The sequence below is a fragment of the Xenopus tropicalis genome, chromosome 9, assembly GCF_000004195.4.
Source record: "Xenopus tropicalis strain Nigerian chromosome 9, UCB_Xtro_10.0, whole genome shotgun sequence".
Taxonomy (NCBI): domain Eukaryota; kingdom Metazoa; phylum Chordata; class Amphibia; order Anura; family Pipidae; genus Xenopus; species Xenopus tropicalis.
Window position 1 is genome coordinate 70823118 of NC_030685.2, and position 23811 is coordinate 70846928.

Sequence of the window (23811 nt, forward strand, 5' to 3'; positions counted from 1 at the left end):
AAACATTATTAAATAACCCCCTGTATGTGATATGCAATATACAATAAATGTATTGCATAATATATTTTGGGAACATTTATCAAAAGGACATACAGGTATGGGACCTATGATCTAGAATGCTCGGCACCTGGGGTTTTCCGGATAAGGGATCTTTCCATAATCTGTATCTCCATAACTTAAGTCTACTAAAAATAATTTAACTATTGAATAAACCCAATAGGCTTGTGTTTAATAAGGATTAATTATATCTTAGTTGGAATCAAGTACAGGTACTGTTTTATTATTACAGAGAAAAGGGAATCATTTAACCATTAAATAAACCCAATAGGGCTGTTCTGCCCCAATAAGGGGTAATTATATCTTAGTTGGGATCAAGTACAGGTACTGTTTTATTATTACAGAGAAAAGGGAATCATTTAACCATTAAATAAACCCAATAGGGCTGTTCTGCCCCCAATAAGGGGTAATTATATCTTAGTTGGGATCAAGTACAGGTACTGTTTTATTATTACAGAGAAAAGGGAATCATTTAACCATTAAATAAACCCAATAGGGCTGTTCTGCCCCCAATAAGGGGTAATTATATCTTAGTTGGGATCAAGTACAGGTACTGTTTTATTATTACAGAGAAAAGGGAATCATTTAACCATTAAATAAACCCAATAGGGCTGTTCTGCCCCCAATAAGGGGTAATTATATCTTAGTTGGGATCAAGTACAGGTACTGTTTTATTATTACAGAGAAAAGGGAATCATTTAACCATTAAATAAACCCAATAGGACTGTTCTGCCCCCAATAAGGGGTAATTATATCTTAGTTGGGATCAAGTACAGGTACTGTTTTATTATTACAGAGAAAAGGGAATCATTTAACCATTAAATAAACCCAATAGGGCTGTTCTGCCCCAATAAGGGGTAATTATATCTTAGTTGGGATCAAGTACAGGTACTGTTTTATTATTACAGAGAAAAGGAATCATTTTTAAAAATTAGAATTATTTGCTTATAATGGAGTCTATGGGAGATGGCCTTTCCATAATTCGGAACTTTCTGGATAATGGGTTTCCGGATAAGGGATCCCATACCAAATATTGCAGAAATTTCTCCAATATTTAAATAATATGTGTTTTGGAGAATTTTGAGAGGGGCCACACAGTATGTAATGCGTTTTGTTTCAATGCACTGATGCTTCTACTTACAGATACAATGCAGCTATTGACCCTCCCAGCGTCGGTTCTTTTTACATATTAGAGCACATGAGGACAGGCGTTTGCTAAAAATACATGTGACATTGGAATCTGAGTGAGCTGATTGATTCATTGATTCTTTTATTTAAATACAACAGCAATAAACATTTGTCTTGGCTAAAGGTAAATAGGGTCACAGCTTCTAGCAAGTGACTATGCTCCTGTAAGTACACAAATCAAAATTATATTAAGGAACAATGGGGGTTATTTAATAAAAGGCACACAGTTTGCCCAGAAGCAGTAACTCATAGCAACCAATCAGCAGGTAGAATCTTCTGGTCACCTGTTTAAAAGCCAAAATCTTTGGCTTGCTATTGGTTGCTGCTCCTGGGCAAATGTAGTGCCTTTTATTACATATGGAGGTTTATCTCTATATTAAGGAACTTGCAAGCTTTGGCCTAATCGCCATACGGTGCCTAGCCTTGTGGTGGTTTGTTGAACCTGATTTCCTATTACTGATATCTGTTGGGTTGAGAACTCTTCCCCGTATATATAGATACTTGTACACAAAATGCAATTACAAATTTTAATCATCTATATATATATATATTCATTGCATTTCAACAACACAGCATTTCCCAAGTTCACTTTTTCATATTGAAGGGCCTTATTTATTAAAATTCGTATTCACCCCTAGCTTTGCACCCCTAACTGGCCATTGGATGGACCTACACTCAATGCAGTGCTTCTAGGCTTATTAGAGGTGCCCCTTTATTTGAAGACAGAATATATAAGGTAAGGATACATAGATTCACCAGAATACTAGTACAGGTATGGCATCCCTTATCCGTAAACCCATTAGCCAGAAAGCTCCGAATTACGGAAAGCCCGTCTCCCATAGACTCCATTTTAATCAAATAATTCAAAATTTTAAAACTGATTTCCTTTTTCTCTGTAGAAATTAAACGGTGCCTTGTAATTGATCCCAACTAAGATATAAATAATCCTTATTGGATGCAAAACAATCCTTTTGGGTTTAATTCATGTTTTATTGATTTTTTAGTAGACTTTAGGTATAGAGAACCAAATTACGGAAAGACCCCTTATCCAGAATACCTTTGGTCCCGAGAATTCTGGATGACGGGTCCTATACCTGTACATCTCTATTCCCATATAGCGAAACCCCCTCCCGGAACTTGGTCCTATGCAATCCCTTAGGGTTAGTTTGATTCTCATGTTCCCCTGTGACACATAGGGGCTGATTTACTAACCCACGAATCCGACCCGAATTGGAAAAGTTCCGACTTGAAAACGAACATTTCGCGACTTTTTCGTATGTTTTGCGATTTTTTCGGATTCTTTACGAATTTTTCGTTACCAATACGATTTTTGCGTAAAAACGCAAGTTTTTCGTATCCATTACGAAAGTTGCGTAAAAAGTTGCGCATTTTTCGTAGCGTTAAAACTTACGCGAAAGTTGCGCATTTTTCGTAGCGTTAAAACTTAAAAGGTGCAAAGTTTCGCGTAAGTTTTAACGCTACGAAAAAAGCGCAACTTTTTGCGCAAGTTTTAACGCTACGAAAAATCGCCAGATTTTACGCAACTTTCGTAATGGCTACGAAAAACTCGCGTTTTTACGCAAAAATCGTATTGGTAACGAAAAATTCGTAAAGAATCCGAAAAAATCGCAAAAAATACGAAAAAATCGCAAAATACCGATCATTACGAAAAAGACGCAATCGGACTCATTTCGACCCGTTCGTGGGTAAGTAAATCAGCCCCAAAGTATGCCAATTGCCCCGCACTTTAGCTTGTGAACTTAGACTCCCTTTATTCATAGCTAGCATGGAGCATTGCCAGTCTGACCTGCCTGTTACAAATGTCAGCAAATGTCTCTGTCTTTGATGCTGATATATTAAATGGAGTCACATGATACACAAAAACATAAGTCTGGGGGCACAAAAAGATAAAAAAAGATGAAAGAGCGATTCAAAACAAAACAGAAACGTACAATTTCATCTTTATTGATTTATATTTTAGCTTTGTAACTACTTATTTAAAGAAAATGTAAATAACTGCCTTCAGGGGGGAACCAGCATTTTTTTTTCCAAGAGTAAAAACACACTTCATTCTGTCATTCTTTACACAAACAACACAGTTTTGTGTACAATAGGCAAGTGTGCGCTACCATAAGTCAATGTCTCCATAAAACTGACCCACTGCTCCCCCTAGTTCTCTAAAATATTTGGCCAAAAACTTAAAAGGATTTTGTCATGATTTTTAAGGGATACTTTTTATTTATAAATGACACTGTTTACATAGCAAATAATTCCCATTTAAAATGTTATTCTTGAACCAACAAATGTATTTTTAGCTGTAATATCGGTGTGTAGGCGCCATCTCAGTGCATTGTGCCTGAGTCTGAGCTTTCAGAAGGAGCCAGCGCTACACATTAGAACTGCTTTCAGCTAACCTATTGTTTCTCCTACTCCCATTTAACTGGAGGAGTCCCAAGCCGGACTTGGATTTCTTACTATTGAGTGCTATTCTGATATCTACTCAGAGCTACTATCTTGCTCTCTTACCATTCTGCTCAGGGTCGGACTGGGTGGTGCAGGGCCCACCGGGTCTGCCGCCCCAGGGCCCCCACACCCCCCACACCCCCCAAGGTGCCATCATCAGCTGTGTCCCCCGCACCCCCAAAGGGGCCCCGCAGCACCCCCTAACCCTTCATCTGATATCCTCCCCTGAACATGCTTAAGTGAAATGCGTCAGGGGAGGACACTGGCGGCTGGGGGAGGGGTCAGAGGGATCAGGTTTGGGCCGCCGGGGCCCAGTCCGACCCTGGTTTTGCTGATCGGCTGCTGGGAGGGGGGTGATAGCACTTCTACTTGCAGCACAGCAGTAAAGAGTGATGTGTTTTGAAAAAAACATGTTTATGTTTGTGTTAGTATTCCTTTAATTACAGATATGCAAGGGAATGTTTATGCCAATCTGATTCATGTTGAGCTGGTATGGGCACTGTTGATTCACACTGCAAGGCCTACAAAATACATTTTTGATCCTACAGATGAAAGATGACAGCTCCATTGACTTCTACATAAACTCGCAAGCTTTTCGACGCAGAAGTTTTACATTTGAATTTTCCGATTTTTTTTCCCTTAATAAATATCAGAGATTCGAGTTTTTGAATCCTAATTTGAATTTTGTGAGTTTTAGTGCTAAAAACTCGAAAGTTGAAAAATCCTGTACTCCAACCATGGCTCAATAATAGAGAGTAGTGAGGAGCGAATCTGTCCTGTTGCGCTTCGCTGGAAAATATTGCGAAATGTCGGAAAATCCGCAAAATGTCTTTGTTGCGAAACTTTTTAGTCACCTGCGTGTTTTTTTGTCGCCGTGTCTTTTTTGCCGCTCCCATTTTGACACGACTGAGCCCGTTTTGCCGCAACCACGCCTATTTTGACATGGCCGGGCCCAATTTGACTTTTTTGACAAGAAGTTTCATGAAACAATTCGCCAATGCCGAAATGCAGAAATTCACTGCAAATCCATGCCTGGCAAAAAAATTCGCTTGTCATTAAAGAAAGTTATATTTTACATTTGCATTATGTACACACTTTACAAATACGCAAAAGATCAGTCAAACAAGTGATAGTTACAAATTGCATATATTTTATTGTCCCTTTGTAATTTTTGGCTGAAAAAACTCGCAAACCTTCTCTATTATACAATAATGTAACAACAAAGACAAGAGGCTCCATGGCTGCTGGGGGCCTTGGTGTGAAGAACGCCCAGCAGATACTCTGACTGATGCATTACAGTATGAGTCAGTTACCTTTACTCTACATATGAATCCAACCACATTCCCATAGATTAACTGAAATCTGGGTTGGGCACTAAGAGAAGCCTATATTTATTCTCTGGGTACCTGTAGCTGCTAGCAAGTTATTTCATCTGCAACGTTGATAACCATATTGTTTGTTATCCAGGTGATTAAAGTGTATGGTGAAGATGGCACCAGTAGAGCTATAGAAGTTCCTAATGATATGACGGCTCGTGATGTCTGTCAGTTACTTATTATGAAGAACCGTTATATTGATGACCATAACTGGACAATGTTTGAGCACTTGTCTCACTTAAACTTAGGTAAGCTTGCTTTCTGCTATATGTTAGATATTATAATGTTCTTTGCGTTTTTACTTCTTAACTAGCAAAAATATTTGAATACGCCAGATGAAAGTTAGACTATAATGGTGAGATTAAACAACTATTTTCTTCCAGCTTTGTGACATAAAAAATAAAGAAAAATTTGTATTTTTGTAAGATTTTTATGACTAATGATTTTGATACTTTTTCACCAAGGCCTCATTTCATCACAATGAAACCCGTGGCCATCACAGAATTAGGGTTACAAGTCATTTGTGTTTTTGATTTTGCTGCCATAGAAAAGGCATAACCAGAAATAGTAGAATGAAAGACCCAAGAAATGTTTTTTCTGCATAATGAAATAGAATGTGATTCTAAGCCAATTGTACATCCTGGAGCTAGAAAATAAAGTGAAAGAGCAGCAAGAGTCCGTTGTGCCAAGTTAACTGGCAGAAATGAAGCCAACTGCTCACATTATGACCTATTTATCAAAATTTGTATTTCTACTCTGAATAAACCTGAAATGTAACTGTGAATGTTAGCCTATTTAATAAAAAATCCAAATTAAAAAAAAGTGATTGACAATGAGTAGCTTCAACTTGAGGGATCATTTCCTAGAAGCTGTTATGTCTCTGCACTCAGATGACCCAAAAGCCAATGGCTCGGGCATAACCACCCAGAAATTTCCCTTAACAAATGGAATAAGACAGGGCTGCCCCTGTCCCTGTTAATTTTTGAACTAACCATGGAGTTATTAACACAAAAGATAAGTCAAACTACTGCTATCCAGGGTCTCCAGTATGCAGATGCGGAACACAAAATAGGCCTCTATGTGGATGACGTGATCATTCTCAAACCCGCAAACCTCAATCCCACACATAATGCAAGTCCTACGGGAATTTGGCGCAGTATCCTACTATAAGATTAACAAGGGTTAGACACAGGCCCTCCCTATGGGCATCAGCTCAGAGATAGTAAATAACCCTAAGCAATCTTTCAAGTTTCAATGGCAAACAGAGTATCTAAGTCAGTACACACCCTCCACAAATGTAACCACAATACATTATGCACAAAGCTCTTCAGACTGACATATGTGTCCTGGATGGGAGGTGTAGCAGTGGTAAAAATGCTAACACTACCTAAAATTCTTTATCTATTGAGGGAAATCCCACTTCTCTCACCCCATGCCTTTTTTGTCTCCATTCAACACTTTATTATTGAACTGCAACATAAACGCAAACAGATTGCTAATGACAGACTATATAGAAACAAAGGTGGGCTAGGGGTGCACCCCCAACTGCAGATAACTTACAGGTCTGACACTACCTGACCTCCCAGGAAAAATTTCCCTTGTCTCCCCCCACCTCTTGGGAAACACTTTAAAGGAGAAGGAAAGGCTAAGTCACTTGGGGGTGCTAAAATGTTAAGCACCCCCAAGTGACTTTAATCGCTTACCTCGTGCCCCTATTAGGAGAAAACAGCCCCAGCCCGGGGTACCTGTAGCGATGCGCTTCCTCCTTGGTTTCGCTGCGACTACACGAAAGGCGCATGCGCAGTAGAGTGAAAAGCCGACTTCTCTGTTAAAGTTCCGCCTCTCACTCTACTGCGCATGCGCGCGCAGCGATACAGGAAGGAGGAAGCGCTACCGGTACCCCGGGCTGGTGCTGTTCTCTCCGTACAGGGGCACCAGCCCGGGGTACAAGGTAAGTGATTTAAGTCACTTGGGGGTGCCTAACATTTTGGCACCCCCAAGTGACTTTGCCTTTCCTTCTCCTTTAAGCAGGAGAAACACCCTGTAATCATGCCATGTAGAAATGATTGGGACATTATATAAAATGCTAATCTTGGGACATTCCTCAGAGAAAGGGGAGTCAATACTCAAATGGGAAGTCAACATCCAATCACAATTGAATGCAGATGACTGTGAGAGAGTGTTTAAGGAAGTGAAACAGGCCACCAAATGTACCAACCACCTAGAGCAATACACCAAACTTCTTCTTAGATGGTACTTGCCTCCACACCACCTCACCCACATTTCCCTTAGTCTTATCTTTGTGTTGGAGGCATTGTGGCTCCATTGGGACCACATCTCACCCTCTGGGACTGTCCAGCAATTCAATGGACCTGTTGGTAACTCTCTCAGTTCATGGAATCCAAATTGTACATCTCACACTTTCCACAGCACTGGTCCTCCTGCACATGTTACCACCGGACTTGGAGAAAGGGAAAGCATTTCTCACCCACCAGTTATTATTTGCCGCTGCAACCCTTATTGCCCCTTTTTGGAAATCTACTTTGGTCCCAACCCTGTATCAGATCCCCAAAAAAGGGAAAAAGAATATAAAAATGGAGGGAGGCCAAGATACAGAAACAAACGCAGTAATTCTCTGTGGATGGCCTGGCACAGAGCCCAATACATATTGATTTGTAGACAACTGCCACTACCTTCCAGAGACTTCTCTACTCCCTAAAGACCCTATGAGAATATTAGGGCCACTCCCTTACTAACACTATCCCTCATCCCACCCCACCCCTAGGGAAGAGTGAAACTAATATTGTATCACAAGTACATATTGCCTTTTTTGTTAACCTGTAATGCATTGTTCCCGAACCCCTGCCCCTCTTATTTGTGTTAAAAATTTAATAAAGGTCGATTTCCACAAATTTTGCTTTGACGGCTCCTAGTGTTTGGCAGTCAGTTTTTCAGATTTACATTCAAGCCCCCCCCCCCTTTTTTGCTTAATAAATATTGAAAATTTGTGTTTAAAACAATAATTCAAAGTCATGACTTTTAGTGCAAAAAAAATTGAATTATGGAAAAAAATATATTACACACTTTGATAAATAACCCCCCTATGTGTATCTCAACTTGCCCTCATGAGATGCACTGGGCTTTGTCTAAAGGCCAAGTACCCGGAGCAGCCACACAAGTTTTATATAGTTGATTGTTTTAGATTTAAGTTTGAAATCACATTTGACATAAAGTTAATGTTCCTACAGAAAGAATCATAGAAGACCATGAATCAATGATTGACATACAGTCAAACTGGGACATGGAAGAAGACTGCCGATTTTGTTTTCGGAAATATTTTGCGAAATACCAGTTTTTCAAAAAGCCAGAGGTAAGGTATGGGTACAGGTATGGGATCCGCTATCCAGGAACCCATTACTCAAAAAGCCTTGTATTATGGGAAGGCCATCTCCCATAGACTCCATTATAAGCAAATAATTCAAATGTTTAAAAATGATTTTCCTTTTCTCTGTAATAATAAAACAGTACCTGTACTTGATCCCAACTAAGATATAATTACCCCTTATTGGGGGCAGAACAGCCCTATTGGGTTTATTTAATGGATAAATGATTCCCTTTTCTCTGTAATAATAAAACAGTACCTGTACTTGATCCCAACTAAGATATAATTAATCCTTATTGGGGGCAGAACAGCCCTATTGGGTTTATTTAATGGTTAAATGATTCCCTTTTCTCTGTAATAATAAAACAGTACCTGTACTTGATCCCAACTAAGATATAATTAATCCTTATTGGGGGCAGAACAGCCCTATTGGGTTTATTTAATGGTTAAATGATTCCCTTTTCTCTGTAATAATAAAACAGTACCTGTACTTGATCCCAACTAAGATATAATTACCCCTTATTGGGGGCAGAACAGCCCTATTGGGTTTATTTAATGGTTAAATGATTCCCTTTTCTCTGTAATAATAAAACAGTACCTGTACTTGATCCCAACTAAGATATAATTACCCCTTATTGGGGGCAGAACAGCCCTATTGGGTTTATTTAATGGTTAAATGATTCCCTTTTCTCTGTAATAATAAAACAGTACCTGTACTTGATCCCAACTAAGATATAATTAATCCTGATTGGAGACAAAACAATGTTTAATGTAACAATGCTTAGTGTTTATTTTTTAGGAGAATTAAGGTATAGGGATCCAAATTAGGAAAGGATCCCTTATCCAGAAAACCGCAGCTCCCGACCAGTCTAAATAACAGATCCCTCACCTGTACAATGTTTATTTTTATTCCTAGTGAGACATTGTTGCATTTTACTTTGCGGGGAAGATGTGTTTATTTGGTATTATTTTCTTAAATATATTTCTAATGTTTTGATATCCAATTTGAAAGATTTATCAATTTAATTTGAAAATGTTAGTTTAAAAAAAAATTCAAATGAGTTGAATGAACAAAATTGAATGGAACAATATATGTTTTAATGGGAGTGAGTTTTTCCAATTTGATTTCCAAATTGTATTTTTTCACAATCAAATATTGGAAAAAGCCTGATTTTGATCCAACAGAATTACTCTGGGATCAGCAGCAGTATTTGTTAATTGCTTGCAAATTATAAGAACAATTTAATAACTTCTCTCTTCTATTAACAGACCTTTTTCCCAGATTCGGTGGTGTCGTGCTCAAATGAAGTTCATGATGCAACAGTTTCTAAGGATATGTTAAAGGTAAATACTGAATGATGGTGCTGCATAATCCTATTTTCGTGAGAAAAGGTCAATTTTTACAACCGCAAGCTTAATCCCTCTGCTGATATATATGTCTGACAGGTCCGTACTGCAATAAGAAAAAATACTTTCTATTTGTTTTAGACTTAAGCTCTCAGATTTCCATAGCTGGATAAACAGTTCCTATAACAGCAAGAATGATGCCATTTAGGCCTTTCTTACCATCACCGAGGCGGCATTTTGTTGATAATTCACAAATCAGCTTCTACTTAAGCAGAATAACAGAGAAATCATCCCCCCAGAACTAGAATCCTTGAGGTTTTTGGCCACATACATAAAACAGTCCATCATGCCCAGTTATATACCAACCAAGCCATAATATGGATAAGGCAAACCCCATGTATCTTCTGATAAATTATATCCACACATGGGATGACCGTTACGTCTGTGGAGACTGGTGGCCATAAAAAACCCTTTGGAGCCCATGGGCCTCCAGTTGGACAGCCCTAATCTAGAAATACAGCAAAGCACATCTGCCAAATAAAGAAACCATATTGCAAGATCTACGCACTGACCTTAATTCAGACAGGTTATATGACAGACAGTCCTGGGTACATTGGGGAACTGTGCAAGTGAATGGCAGATAAAGTTCAATGCAGAAACTTACAATGTTTTGCATTATGAAAGAAAATCCGTAAGTTATCAATAATCACTTCCAGCGGTGACATGCAATATTAGATTAGGAGGTTCAGACTGGAAGAGACACAGTGCGTAGGGAAATCACTTCCCCCTGCTGACAAGACAAAACCAATTATCTGCTTCTTTTCCATATAAGATTTTTTTTTTGATGTTTCACATGCAAAACGTAATAGAACTAACTGCCAGTTCCATGGCTCCCCTGTGTCCCACGAGTCTGATAAATGACCCTATAACCAGGATGTAACAGATTTAAACCACTGATTGCTAACATGCCACGTACCCCTTGAAACCACAAGTGACATATTGGATTCATGATTAGATCCCTTCATAGAAACTGACATGCAATGAACTCACCGGGGGATTTCAGAATGATTTTCTGTTGTTATAAAATACACCTTGTGGCAGTATCAGCAAAAAAATAAATGTATTTTGTTCTTTAAAATCTAGAAGTAAAAGGAACACTAAATACTACTGGACTGCACTGCTCAGCCATATTGACTTTAAAGCTAGGTTTAGTGTCCCTTTAAAGCATAGGAGTATTAGGGCTCTGGCACACGAGGGAGTTTAGTCGCCCGCGACAAATCTCCCTTGTTGTAGGTGACTAAACTATCGGATATGACATCCCACGCGAGCAACTAATCTCCCCGTGTAGCAGAGCCCTTAAAATCACTGTAGTCAACAGTACTCTTATTGGTGAATTGGTTTCCATGTGTAATTATGTTTTTCATCAACTTCTATAGGGAACTAGGGGGCGCAGTGGGGCAGCTTTACAGTTGGGTTTAGTGTCCCTTTAAAGAGGACACATTATTGTTTTAACCATCTCTTGATCATATGGAATCGTACAGAATACTGAGTCAAATGGAAACAGAGCAGGAGGATTTGTATGACTGACTGCCAGCTCTCTGTCCAGCCTGCTCCTTTAGGAGTATGCTCTGTTTATGATTGGCTGCAATAGGATGCAATGGTAGCATCTATGGTAGCCTGGAAAATATAGAGAGAGGAGGACTAGTATGTAGAGGACCCTAAATTCTATTAAGGATGCTGTAACTGTTATTCAGATGTACACATAAGGGAACACTGGTGGGTGCAGGCTGCAATGGTTACTCTATACTGTGTGCCCTTTGGCAAGCACCTATGGGTGCTGTGCTCTGTACCTTGTACCAGATTTTCTATACTTCTGTCTGGGTAAATAAACCTTCATATCACTTTACTACACTTTTAAAGATAATTTTTAGGATATGAAATGTCATTTTATGACCACTATGGCTGTTGTGGGGCCACTAAATTTGCCTTCAGTCAGTTGAAGGAAAAGTCCCACTTATTAAAGGTACAGGTTTGGGACCTGTTATCCATAATTTTTGGGACCTGGGGTTTTCCAGATAAGGGATATTTTCATAATTTTGATCTCCAAATAAGTCCTCCAATAAGGATTAATTATATTTTAGCTGGTAACAAGTACAAGGTACTGTTGTATTATTACAGAGAAAAAGGAAATTAATTTTAAAAATGTGAATGATTTGATTCACATGGAGTCTATGGGAGATGGCCCTTCCCATAATTCTGAGCTTTCTGCAAAAAGGGTTTCCAGATAACTGATCCCATACCAGTACTAGCATCCAAAGGCACTCCTTGCACTTCCTTAAAGTGCTGGAAGTGATGCCAAATGGACTTGAAAAGTGTATACTGTATTTTTACCTATCAGCTGCTATTGTGTCAGGCATTACTGCCCCTGTTGAACAAAATAATGCTGATAACAGCACAACAATTGTGTCTGATTTTGCACTTTGCATGCTGCAGTTGTGTATAGCAAACAAGGGAAAGTTATGCTCACCACAAAATTTGAAACCATTACGTGGTGAGGCTGTGACCACAAAATTCATACAGGCAGCAACAAGAGTTCCTCTCTTACCCATTACCAATATATATTGGGCATTAAGACATTCTGTACATTAAGGGGCATATTTATTATGCTGTGTAAAAAACGGCGAGAAAATTCGCCACACATCGCCAGGCTTCGCCGTATAAAAATGGCGTAAAATTGGCGTAATTGTTTTACGCGTTTTTTCTTCCACCGGAACTTATGGAAAATAATGGCGTAATATCTGGCGTAATATCCGGCGTTCAGATGGCTAGCTTTTCCCTTTATTTTGCACACTTTTTACTCGGCGAATTAGTTTTACACAGCATAATAAATACGCCCCTAAGCTACCAAGCAATGCCCTCCCCTTTAAGCAAAACAGGGATTGTTTGCAATTTATTTTAGCGGGCCAACTATGTCAAAGTCATCCCAGATCTGGCCAGTCCTACACTGACTTCTATTCTACTGCTTCAATATACATTTAACAAAGGGACCGAGTTTTATCTGCAACTTACTTTCAAGGTTAAAATGAAGAAATGATTGCCCTTTTATTGGCCCATTGGTATCACGTGACTGTAGCTGGGAAGAGTAGGAGCTACAGTATGGAGCTGGCCACTGCTCCTATATAAACTATAGCAAAAAAGGGAAAGTTGTGGTCACCACTATCGTTAATGCAGGAGCAGTGGCCAGCTCCATGTTTTTTTCTGAGTGAGTGAGTGTAGGACTGGCCAGACCGGGGGTGAGTGTGACGTAGTTGGCCAGCTTGAATATATTGCAATATAAGGACAAGCAATCCCTGTTTTGTTAAAGGGGAGGGCATTGCTTGGTAGCTTAATGCACAGAATGTCTTATATATATTGATAATAGGTGAGTGTAGAGGACCTCTCGTAGTTGTCTATACTGCAATTGTGGTAAATAGATTAAATTAACTCAATAGCATTTCCTTTCGGTAAGTAATTACAGATGTACTATATGAAAACCACAGACAATGATGACTACTGTGCCAGTGCATATCCATATGGTGTGGGAAACTGCCCTCAATACACCTACAGGGGAGTAGAAACAGTGTTGGACTGGGGTGTCCAGGTGCATCGGGGCTGCCACTCCAGGGGCCCCCACCCCAGTCACTAACACTTCCACTGGCCCAGTCCGACCCTGAGCAGATATTTTTTTATTTTGTTTAGCTACAAAAACCTCCATTATAGCCTTTTGCAACAACTGAGCTAATTAGGAGCTAATGATTTGAAAATGTTGTAGTGTCAATGTTTATGCACAAAGATATGCTATAATATAAATATATATAATTCCTGTAATATAGCGCTGTTGGTAACCTATGTCAGCGATAGTATCCATCAAGTAGATTTATTTTCAAAATAATTGAATATATAAGTGTAGGAATATTGTTGTACACTTGAAAATGATTAAGGTACTATATGCCATCACACCTTCTGCATAGATAAGCTAGGCAAACAGGCAAGATTGTGTCGGAAATATGAGTACAGTACATGATGTAGACCCATAAAACATGGGCAGAGATAAGAATCATTAAGACAATATAGCCTGCCCAGTGTGCAACCCTTGCACTGTTCCATTCTGATTAGCTGCCTGTTCTGGGTGTTTGTATTTATTTACTGTCTGCAGAAATGGATGGTGATGCCAGGTAATATCTGACCCACAATAAATAACAGAGGAACAAGGCACACAATCAGTTTTTTTTCACATGTGCACTGTGGTTTTCTATTACTTGTACTGCAATTCAATATTATGAAGGTTAGACGTTAGACGCTAGACGTTAGACGCTAGACGTTTACAGAGCTAGGGGGCACCTAACTAATTAATAGAGTGTATTGAAATCTAAATCTGCAGGTATTATGTTATTAATTGTCTGGTTTTAATGTTAATGACAGGTGTTCCTAAGCACAAGTGCCTTTCCTGAAGTCCACAGCTACTTGTACATGACGGAAAAAGGAAAAAAGTCTTGGAGAAAAGCATTTTTCATCCTACGGCGCTCTGGATTGTATTTTTCTACAAAAGGCACATCGAAGGTATTGGCAACCAATTTGAAATACTACTTTCAAATCTTTAGATCCAGTTTAGCTTTTAATGTTGAGCAATTGCTTCTGTCAATACACTGCAAGATCCACTTGTTTGGCAAAGTCGCCAAAGTTGGATCTGAGTCTGATTTGCCCAGCCACAGAATATGGAAAGACCCATTGAATAAGGACAACATCAATGTGCCACTGTGGTCTTTGTTGGACAGGAAAATTAAATCTGTATGAAAGATATGTGGCCAATATTGGGCCAGATATCTACTTATATATAGGAATTATATATAATAGCTGCTAGCCAATCCAGAGAAAAGCAAAATTCCCTTCTGAAGCTTCTCTACTTTTCCTCGGGGGGGGGGGGGGGGAATGCTTTCTTACTCCAAGATGGCAATCGGACTAGTCCCTGGATCAGCTTGTACTAAGAGCTATTTTCAACAATCCTGTATTTTGTTTCTTCAGGGAGAGATTCAGGGAGAGACTCTTAAAACTTCACAGCTCTCACTTTGGACACCTTTCCAAATATTTACATTAAACCTCCTTTCTTCTAATCAGAATGGATACCCTTGCATCTGCTGGAAGCACCTACTAATAAATAAAACATTAGGTAGATTATCTGATCCCTTTATATATTTATACATAGTTATCATATTCCCCCTTAAGCTCCTTTTCAGCGTAAGCAGACCCAACTTGGCCAGTCTTTCTTCATAACTGAGATTTTCCATACCCCTAACCAGCTTAGTTGCCCTTCTCTGGACCCTCTCTAATTCAATAATACTAGGAACACAAAGATCTGCACCTCTGGCTTCAGCATGCAAACTACAAATAACAGACATAATGCATCAATCAGATTCAGTACATGCACCAGTCCCCTTGTACTACTCGATCCCCAAAAAGTCTCTAAATTCTTTATAGGTTTATGATTGATTATCAATAATGAAAAGTCCAGCACTGGAATCTTCATACCCTAAGCACAGAGTGAAAATAAAGTTCATGTTTTACTGCCAGTCTGTGCTAAAATCTAACCTACATTGTTCTCATAATGCCCATCGAAATACATTTACATTTTGTTAACGTTTTTTTTTAAATAATTTTTACTAAGGAGTTATGTTCTACAGATACCTCTAGAAAGAGGCAGAATGCAGACATTTCCAGTGTGAAAGAAACTGGCATTGGTAGTATCTAGGGTTGTAAATTCTACTGATCAAAAACTTAATTATAAATGTAAAATAATTGACCAATGAGAATGTGGATTCCCATCACTGTGCCAGGCATCTTGCTGGTATCTTACATATAGAGATAATTATGTCATTTTTTTCCCTTCATTATAAGACAAAGGAATCAGACATGGGGATAAAGGACAGACTTGTTCAGTGCTGGGAAACTGTGCTTAATGCTCCCAACTCCAATTGCTGGAACAGAGAACATGGAAATCCAAAAAATAGGAAAAAAGCTTCAGCAGGTTTACTGCAAAACATTTATTGTGGGTAGTGGTAACATGACATGTTTTGGGTCAATACCCGAATAAATAAATGTTTTGCAGTAAACCTGCTGAAGCTTTTTTCCTATTTTTTGGATTTCTACAATTGTATTTGGTTGCAGCACAGAGCAACAACTAGGAACTAAAGCTTTTTTTCGCAAGTATTTTATACAAAGTTCACCAATCATTTTTTATTTTTGAACAGAGAACATGGAGCCAGATTTACACAGATCAGCTGGGATTCTCATTGGAGGATTTCTTGCATTTTAATGCAGCCGCTGGTCCTGGAGATTTCAGGGAAAGTTTTGTAAAAACTTTATTGTGCAATATTGCTTTAAGAATAAAACCCTGATGTTACTGAACTACAGCCTCAACCTTCATTATATGTTACATTATTCTGGGATTTGTAGTCCAGCAACAGCTGAGTAAAATTTGGTTGAGCAGTGCAGCACAGCAGGGTTTAGTACCCCTTTAAATGGAGGTAAACCAATAAGGCTGATGCCACACATGGCGTAGGGCTGATTTTTTCAGCAAGCCGAAAATTCAGCCCTACGCCTGCTACTTGTGCCTGCACCCGAATGAATGAGATACGCTCGGGTGCAGGCACATGTAGCCGATATACGCATGAAAACACGTGAGAATGCATAGTCTCACTTTTTCATGCGTATATCGCAGGGGGCTCAAACTCAATTTACCTGGGGGCCGCAGGAGGCAAAGTCAGGATGAGGCTGGGCCGCATAAGGGATTTCACAAAAAATTGGCTTTCAAGGGATAATGCAAGGCACGGCGGGCGGGAGCTGCTGATTGCGGAAATGACGTTATGCCATCATAACAGTTATTATGGGAAGACGTTCTGTGTGCACAATTAGCTCCTTAGCAGCTAATTGTGCACACAGAACGTCTTCCTATAATAACTGTTATGATGGCATAAGGTCATTTCCGCAATCAGCAGCTCCCGCCCGCCGTGCCTTGCATTATCCCTTGAATCGCAATAAAAATCGTGATCCATTCATTGCTTTTGAGAAGGCGTTGGTGCGGGCCACAAAATATTGTACGAAGGGCCGCAAATGGCCCGCGGGCCGCGAGTTTGAGACCCCTGGTATATCGGCTACATGTGCCTGCACCCGAGCGTATTCCATTCATTCGGGTGCAGGCACAAGTAGCAGGCGTAGGGCTGAATTTTTGGCAAGCGTTTTTCCGCTTGCCGAAAAAATCAGCCCTACGCCATGTGTGGCATCAGCCTAAAGGACAGTAACATACATTTCAGTATAAATAAAAGTAAACAACCCTATCTTGTATGTTTCAAATATCAATGGAATTTTGAATTTCATTTTGTATTCGATTTAGGATCCGCGTCATCTACAGTTTTTTACTGATTTTCACCAAAGTGAAGCTTATATGTTACTCTCAGGGAGAAAGCTTTATGGAGCACCAACAGACTATGGGTTCTGCCTTAAGGTACATTTTCTGCTATTTTATATTGGTACCCTTGCTATTAAAAACTGGCTTTGTTCAGAAACTGGCCGGGTATATTGATGTTTTTCCTGTTTTACATAGGAGAATTTTAGTTGCTTTTATTTCAACAGGTATTGCCTTCAAGATATGCATTAATCACAATGTGCTGTGGCCTTCTAGCCTAACAAGACAGGAGGTTCCAAGGAGCTGAAATTGTTTTGTGCAGACAATGAAGAGAGCAAAATCTGCTGGGTGACGGCAATTAGATTGTTCAAGGTAACATTTTTCTGTAGTTTATTTCCAAATTACCTTTTCCTGTAAATGATGCCCTCAGTAAAAAATGGAGACACTACTATTAGTTCTTATTTTAATGCAAGATAAATATATCTGTGAATTGCCTGACTGAACTGTATCTAGTAGAATTAAGTCTAAACAACTTCGAGTTTTTTCTTGAAAACGTTATCTGTTATGTGCCTGTGCCTTTTCTCCTTTCAATGGCTGCCTCCATGGCTACATAGCAGCTTATTTATATAAATTATAGTAGACTTTCTGAAGTAAACACACAATTTTTACCAGTGCAGGGCAGCAGCACATTATATTTTAGTTACTTTTATACACTTTCATTTTTTGGTGTTACTGTTCCTTTAAATGCTGGGGAATTCCCTACCACTCAGTTGAACTGAAGAAGCCACTTGGATGAGTGGTGAAACGTTTTCAAGAAAAAACTCCAGTTGTTTAGACGTAATTCTACTAGATATTGTATATCATGACCTGGATGAATGAGAATCTTCATAGATTCTTGGATCTTGTGAATTTTTCCAATTCAACCACATATCACACATATAAAGTCCCTATTCTGACTCATACTTGTGTGTTTAGATCAGTTTTAGATCTGATTCTCTCTTGCAAATTAAATTTGACTCTGATTTTAAATACATTGATGCAAACAGTTCAGTCTCTGATTAGCTACAAAGTTCAGCTCCCTCTGGCTAAAGGTAGATTTCGAAGAATGAGGATGAGCTCAGCCTGCAGGGTTTAAATTCACTTACAGTACAAACTGCGGCTGCCCTTTTATTGTTTAGGGTGACAGGTTTAGACTAATGGGACTTCTGTAGGTTTCTCTGCAAGTGGAAAAACACCCAAACCTAGTTACTTCCCTTGTTTCCCATTGATGATAATAGAAGCTCACCTATTCCCCTTGTCATTGATTATAATAGAAGCTCAACCGTTCCCCTTGTCATTGATTATAATAGAAGCTCAACCGTTCCCCTTGTCATTGATTATAATAGAAGCTCAACCGTTCCCCTTGTCATTGATTATAATAGAAGCTCACCTGTTCCCCTTGTCATTGATTATAATAGAAGCTCACTCGTTCCCCTTGTCATTGATTATAATAGAAGCTCAACCGTTCCCCTTGTCATTGATTATAATAGAAGCTCACCCGTTCCCCTTGTCATTGATTATAATAGAAGCTCACCCGTTCCCCTTGTCATTGATTATAATAGAAACTCACCCGTTCCCCTTGTCATTGATTATAATAGAGGCTCAGCCGTTCCCCTTGTCATTGATTATAATAGAAGCTCACCCGTTCCCCTTGTCATTGATTATAATAGAGGCTCACCCGTTCCCCTTGTCATTGATTATAATAGAAGCTCACTCGTTCCCCTTGTCATTGATTATAATAGAAGCTCACTCGTTCCCCTTGTCATTGATTATAATAGAAGCTCACCCGTTCCCCTTGTCATTGATTATAATAGAAGCTCACCCGTTCCCCTTGTCATTGATGATAATAGAAACTCACCCGTTCCCCTTGTCATTGATTATAATAGAAGCTCACCCGTTCTCCTTGTCGTTGATTATAATAGAAACTCACCCGTTCCCCTTGTCATTGATTATAATAGAAGCTCACCCGTTCTCCTTGTCGTTGATTATAATAGAAGCTCACCCGTTCCCCTTGTCATTGATTATAATAGAAGCTCACCCGTTCCCCTTGTCATTAATTATAATAGAAACTCACCCGTTCCCCTTGCCATTAAATATAATAGAAGCTCACCTGTTTCCCATGCCATTAATTATTCAGGTATAGGATCCATAATCCGGAAGCCCATTATCAAGAAAGTCAAATTACAGAAAGGCCGTCTCCCATAGAGTCCACTTAAATTAAATAATTCACATTTTTAAAAATTATTCCCTTTTTCTCTGTAATAAAAAACAGTTTATTGTTCTTGATCCCAACTAAGATATAATTAATCCTAATCCTAATTCTTGAGTCAAAACAATCTTATTGGGTTTATTTTTAATAATATAATAAATCATTTTTTATGGTATGAAAACCCAAATTACAGAAAGACCCCTTATCCGGAAAAACCCAGGTCCTGACCATCCTAGATAACTGGTCCCATACTTGTAATAGAAGCTCACTTGCTGATACGGGTGGAGTTTGGACCAAAAATGCTTAAATGGCCATTATCAGAACATATATTTTCCTGTACCCACCTGGGGAATTTGATTATTAACAAACTATCATTTTTTTGACAACCTTTTGTTGAAAAAGGCACATATCACCCATGAATTGCTTCCCTATTAGAGCTGCTGGCTGACACAGCCCACTTTATGGGTGGGAAAAAAATAGTAATGACATTTTACGGAATGACCTGGAGCTGCTGTTAACTGGGGTGCCTTGTTGTGCACAGTCATATCTTGCCAACAAATTTGAGAGCCCCCACAAACCATCTCACCCACTGGAATGAACTAAGTTTTAATCTCAGCCTAAATGAGCTGTATAGTGGCACACTTACATTTGATTCCTTAAGCACTGGGATATTGAGCTCTCAAGGGGAGTTTGTAGCCTTCATTTATGTGTTTCTCCAATACAAGTGCAGTAGCACCAAGGAGAGTAAACTCACACCAGTCAGTTCTTTCCATGACTTGAGTCTCAACATTAGGTAAACCCAATAGGATTAATTATATGTCAGTTGGGATCAAGTACAAGGGAATGGGAAACATTATTAAATATTTGAATAATTTGCTTAAAATGGCATCTATGGGAGATGGGCTTTCTAGAATTCTGAGGTTTCTGCAAAAAGGGTTTCCAGATAACTGATCCCATACCTGTACTAGCATCCAAAGTTTTCCGAATAATGGGTTTCAGGATAACAGATCCTATATCTGTATAAACATGAGCTAAGTGAACAATTTTCTCCATGGGAGTAGGTTTAATAGAATATGCTGTGAGTATGATAAACTAATATTACCTGATTTTTAGAAATGAAGTCTCTGTATTTTCATTGACAGCATGGGATGCAGATTTACCAAAATTACCTCAGACCTCAAGAACAGGGTGATTCCAGCAGCCTGTGTTTTTCACCTACGGTACGTATATTCGTATTCCAGTGCTTTAGCTGATACCAAATGTCAAAGAAAATGTAAAACGATTTAATTGATTTAAAAAAAAAAAATGACTCGATATTAAAAAGTCACCATTTTATAGCATTCATGCAAAATAATATTCCTAGTTAGGCAATGAGGATGACTTCAGGCATTTCTCTGCCAGCTAAAATACATGGTGGATAAACTGCCCCCTATACACCATTAGCCTCAATTCCTTTTTACAGTAAAGGAGAAATACCCAGTATGCCCTTGTAAATAATGGTACATTGAGCCTCCATGAACAATTACTCCAGATCCTAAATACATTACACAGTCAGGGGCATAAGCAGAGGCACCCAAAATACATTAAATACAGTGGTATCTAGTAGAATTAAGTCTAAAACAACTGGACTTGAAAATGTTTCACCACTCATCCGAGTGGCTACTTCAGTTCAAATGACTGGTGGGGAATTCCCCGGCACTTAAACCCTTGTTACACCTGTCAGTTTCAGCCAACACCTAACTGAATAAGTTTAATGGACCCATTGTGATTGGATGTCTGTGACTGTACTACCCTCAAGGGTTTAAATGGGAATTACCTACCAGTCATTTGAACTGAAGAAGCCACTCGGATGAGTGGTGAAATGTTTTCAAAAAATCTCAGAAAAGTCCAGTTGTTTCAGACTTAATTCTACTAGATACTGTATATCACAACCTGGAAGAATGAGAATCTTCATAGACATTAAATACAGTGAGATACATTGGGTAGTGGCACCACAAATGAATTAAATACAGTGAGATGCAATGTGAACTTTAGCCCCAAATACATTATAGTAAATGCAATGAGAGGCAATGATTTATTTAATACCCCAGACCCTCTTACCCTTTCAAAAAACAAGTGTCCTTAAGGCTGGAGAAGACTCCAACATTGAAGTGTCCAGAATGAGTTCAGAAATTGTTTGCATTGCTAAATGTGCCCTGGTGGTAGACAAGAGAATAGCACCCAAGAAGGAGAAATCATGTTTGCCACTGTCTGACTTGGGTCATATTGACAGCACATTGAGTACAATAAGCAATAGGTTATCTAAAAGCAGTTCTATTATGGTGCACAGTATCAGGTACAAGGCTGGCTACACACCAATATTAAAATAGGCACTATTGTCATTGTGAGCGGCTTATAATTGCTTATTAGTTCTCAAACATTTATACTTAGATGCCCAATTATTTTGAACCTAAAACCATGAACCATAGAACCATGTCACTATTGTCAAATGTGACAGAATAAGATTTTCATTGGTTATTTGTCCATATACTTTTTTTTTTTGCTTATAGAGAAGCATATCAGAGAATTCACTGGTGGCAATGGACTTCTCAGGACAGAAAAGCAGAGTTATTGAAAACCCGACAGAAGCACTATCCATAGCCCTCCAAGAAGGGTTGTTATGGCGGGTTGGTAAACTCTACGCAAAATGTAATAGATTTCTGCTTATCGTGTTTGCACTTGGAAGGTGATAATAATAATGTTTTATTCTTGAACAGAGGAAAAGCAGCGGTCGAATCAATTGTCATTGGACTTCTACCTCATCTCAGAATTCCTCAAAGAATATAGGTATTTCAAATAAAAAGTACAATTAAATGAATTTTGGGATAATATTATGTATGTGGTCAATGGGCAAGTTTGTACTTAGCAGCAAATTCTTCTATAATTGAAATGCAGTGTGTTTTTACTGGAAGTCAGCATTGCAAGATATTCCAAAAACCTATTGAATGCTATATTTGTAACCTTATGTTATCTATCTGTCTGTCTGTCTATCTATCTATCTATCTATCTATCTATCTATCATCTATCTATTTATCTATCTATCTATCTATCATCTATCTATCTATCTATCTATCTATCTATCTATCATCTATCATCTATCTATTTATCTATCTATCTATCATCTATCTATCATCTATCTATTTATTATCTATCTATCTATCTATCTATCATCTATCTATCTATCTATCTGTCTATCTATCTATCTATTATCTATCTACAATATCTATCTATCTATCTATCTATCTATCTATCTATCTATTTATCTATCTATTTATCTATCTATCTATCTATCTATCATCTATCTATCTATTATCTATCTATCTATCTATCTATCATCTATCTATCTATCATCTATCTATCTATCATCTATCTATCTATCTATCTATTCATATTCATTTAATATTGTATATATATAATATATTGCAGATGTTAAATAGTCGAAGAACTATTTGATCTCTGCTTTTCTAAAGGTGCATTTGCCAGTGGCATTCAGCACATGTTGAACTGCAAGCAATTTGCTTTTGGATAAAACATACACCTACACCCAATTCTGTTTTATTTTACATACCTAAACTGGTTAATGAAAAACACACCTAAACATGGAAAACCACATGTAAAAACCACTTGTTTAACCATTTTTTCAGTTCAGTGGATCCACCCTGCCAATATATACAGGAGTCTTCTAGTATTGCCATCTGGGGTACATTTATTTATGTTTTTTCAAGTCGTAATTCATATGCATATTGAGCTGGCTCTAATGGTGTTTAAAGGGACACTAAACCTAACCTACTGCACCGCTCAACCACAATATACTAAATTGACAAATCCCAGCATACTTTAACATACTATCAAGGTTAAGGCTTACTGGGAGATGTTATTTAGCAATATTAGAGTTGTATTCTTAAAGTGATATTGCAGAATTTCCCCTGTTTTTCACAGCTAGCGGCTGCATTAAGATACAAAAGAATCCTCTAATGAGAATCCCATCTGATGTGTGTAAATCTGGCTCCATGTTCTCTGTTCCAGCAATTGGAGTTGGGAGCATTAAGCACAGTTTCCCAGCACTGAACAAGTCTGCCCTTTATCCCCATGTCTCATTCCTGTGTCATATAAAGAAGCCAAAATGACATAATAATCGCTGTATGTAAGATAACAACAATATGGCTGACACAGTGATGGGAATCGCCATTCTCACTGGTAAATTTTCTTACAGCTATAAAGAAGTTTTTGGTCAGTAGATTTCTTATTGGAGAATAGTTTTTCATGTGTTATT

The 23811-nt window shown here is 38.5% G+C and overlaps 1 protein-coding gene across 1 annotated transcript in view; it reads left to right on the forward strand.

Annotated features, from left to right (window-relative positions):
* The window catches only part of grb14 (growth factor receptor bound protein 14), a 37104-nt gene that overhangs the window by 8520 nt on the left and 4773 nt on the right, over window positions 1–23811 (forward strand). The window contains exons 2-10 of the mRNA XM_004917702.4: window positions 5176–5332; window positions 8333–8454; window positions 9736–9810; window positions 14275–14412; window positions 17240–17350; window positions 17528–17623; window positions 20642–20719; window positions 22049–22165; window positions 22256–22325. Coding sequence (XP_004917759.1) covers window positions 5176–5332; window positions 8333–8454; window positions 9736–9810; window positions 14275–14412; window positions 17240–17350; window positions 17528–17623; window positions 20642–20719; window positions 22049–22165; window positions 22256–22325 — 964 coding nt within the window. The remainder of the gene's footprint in view (window positions 1–5175; window positions 5333–8332; window positions 8455–9735; window positions 9811–14274; window positions 14413–17239; window positions 17351–17527; window positions 17624–20641; window positions 20720–22048; window positions 22166–22255; window positions 22326–23811) is intronic.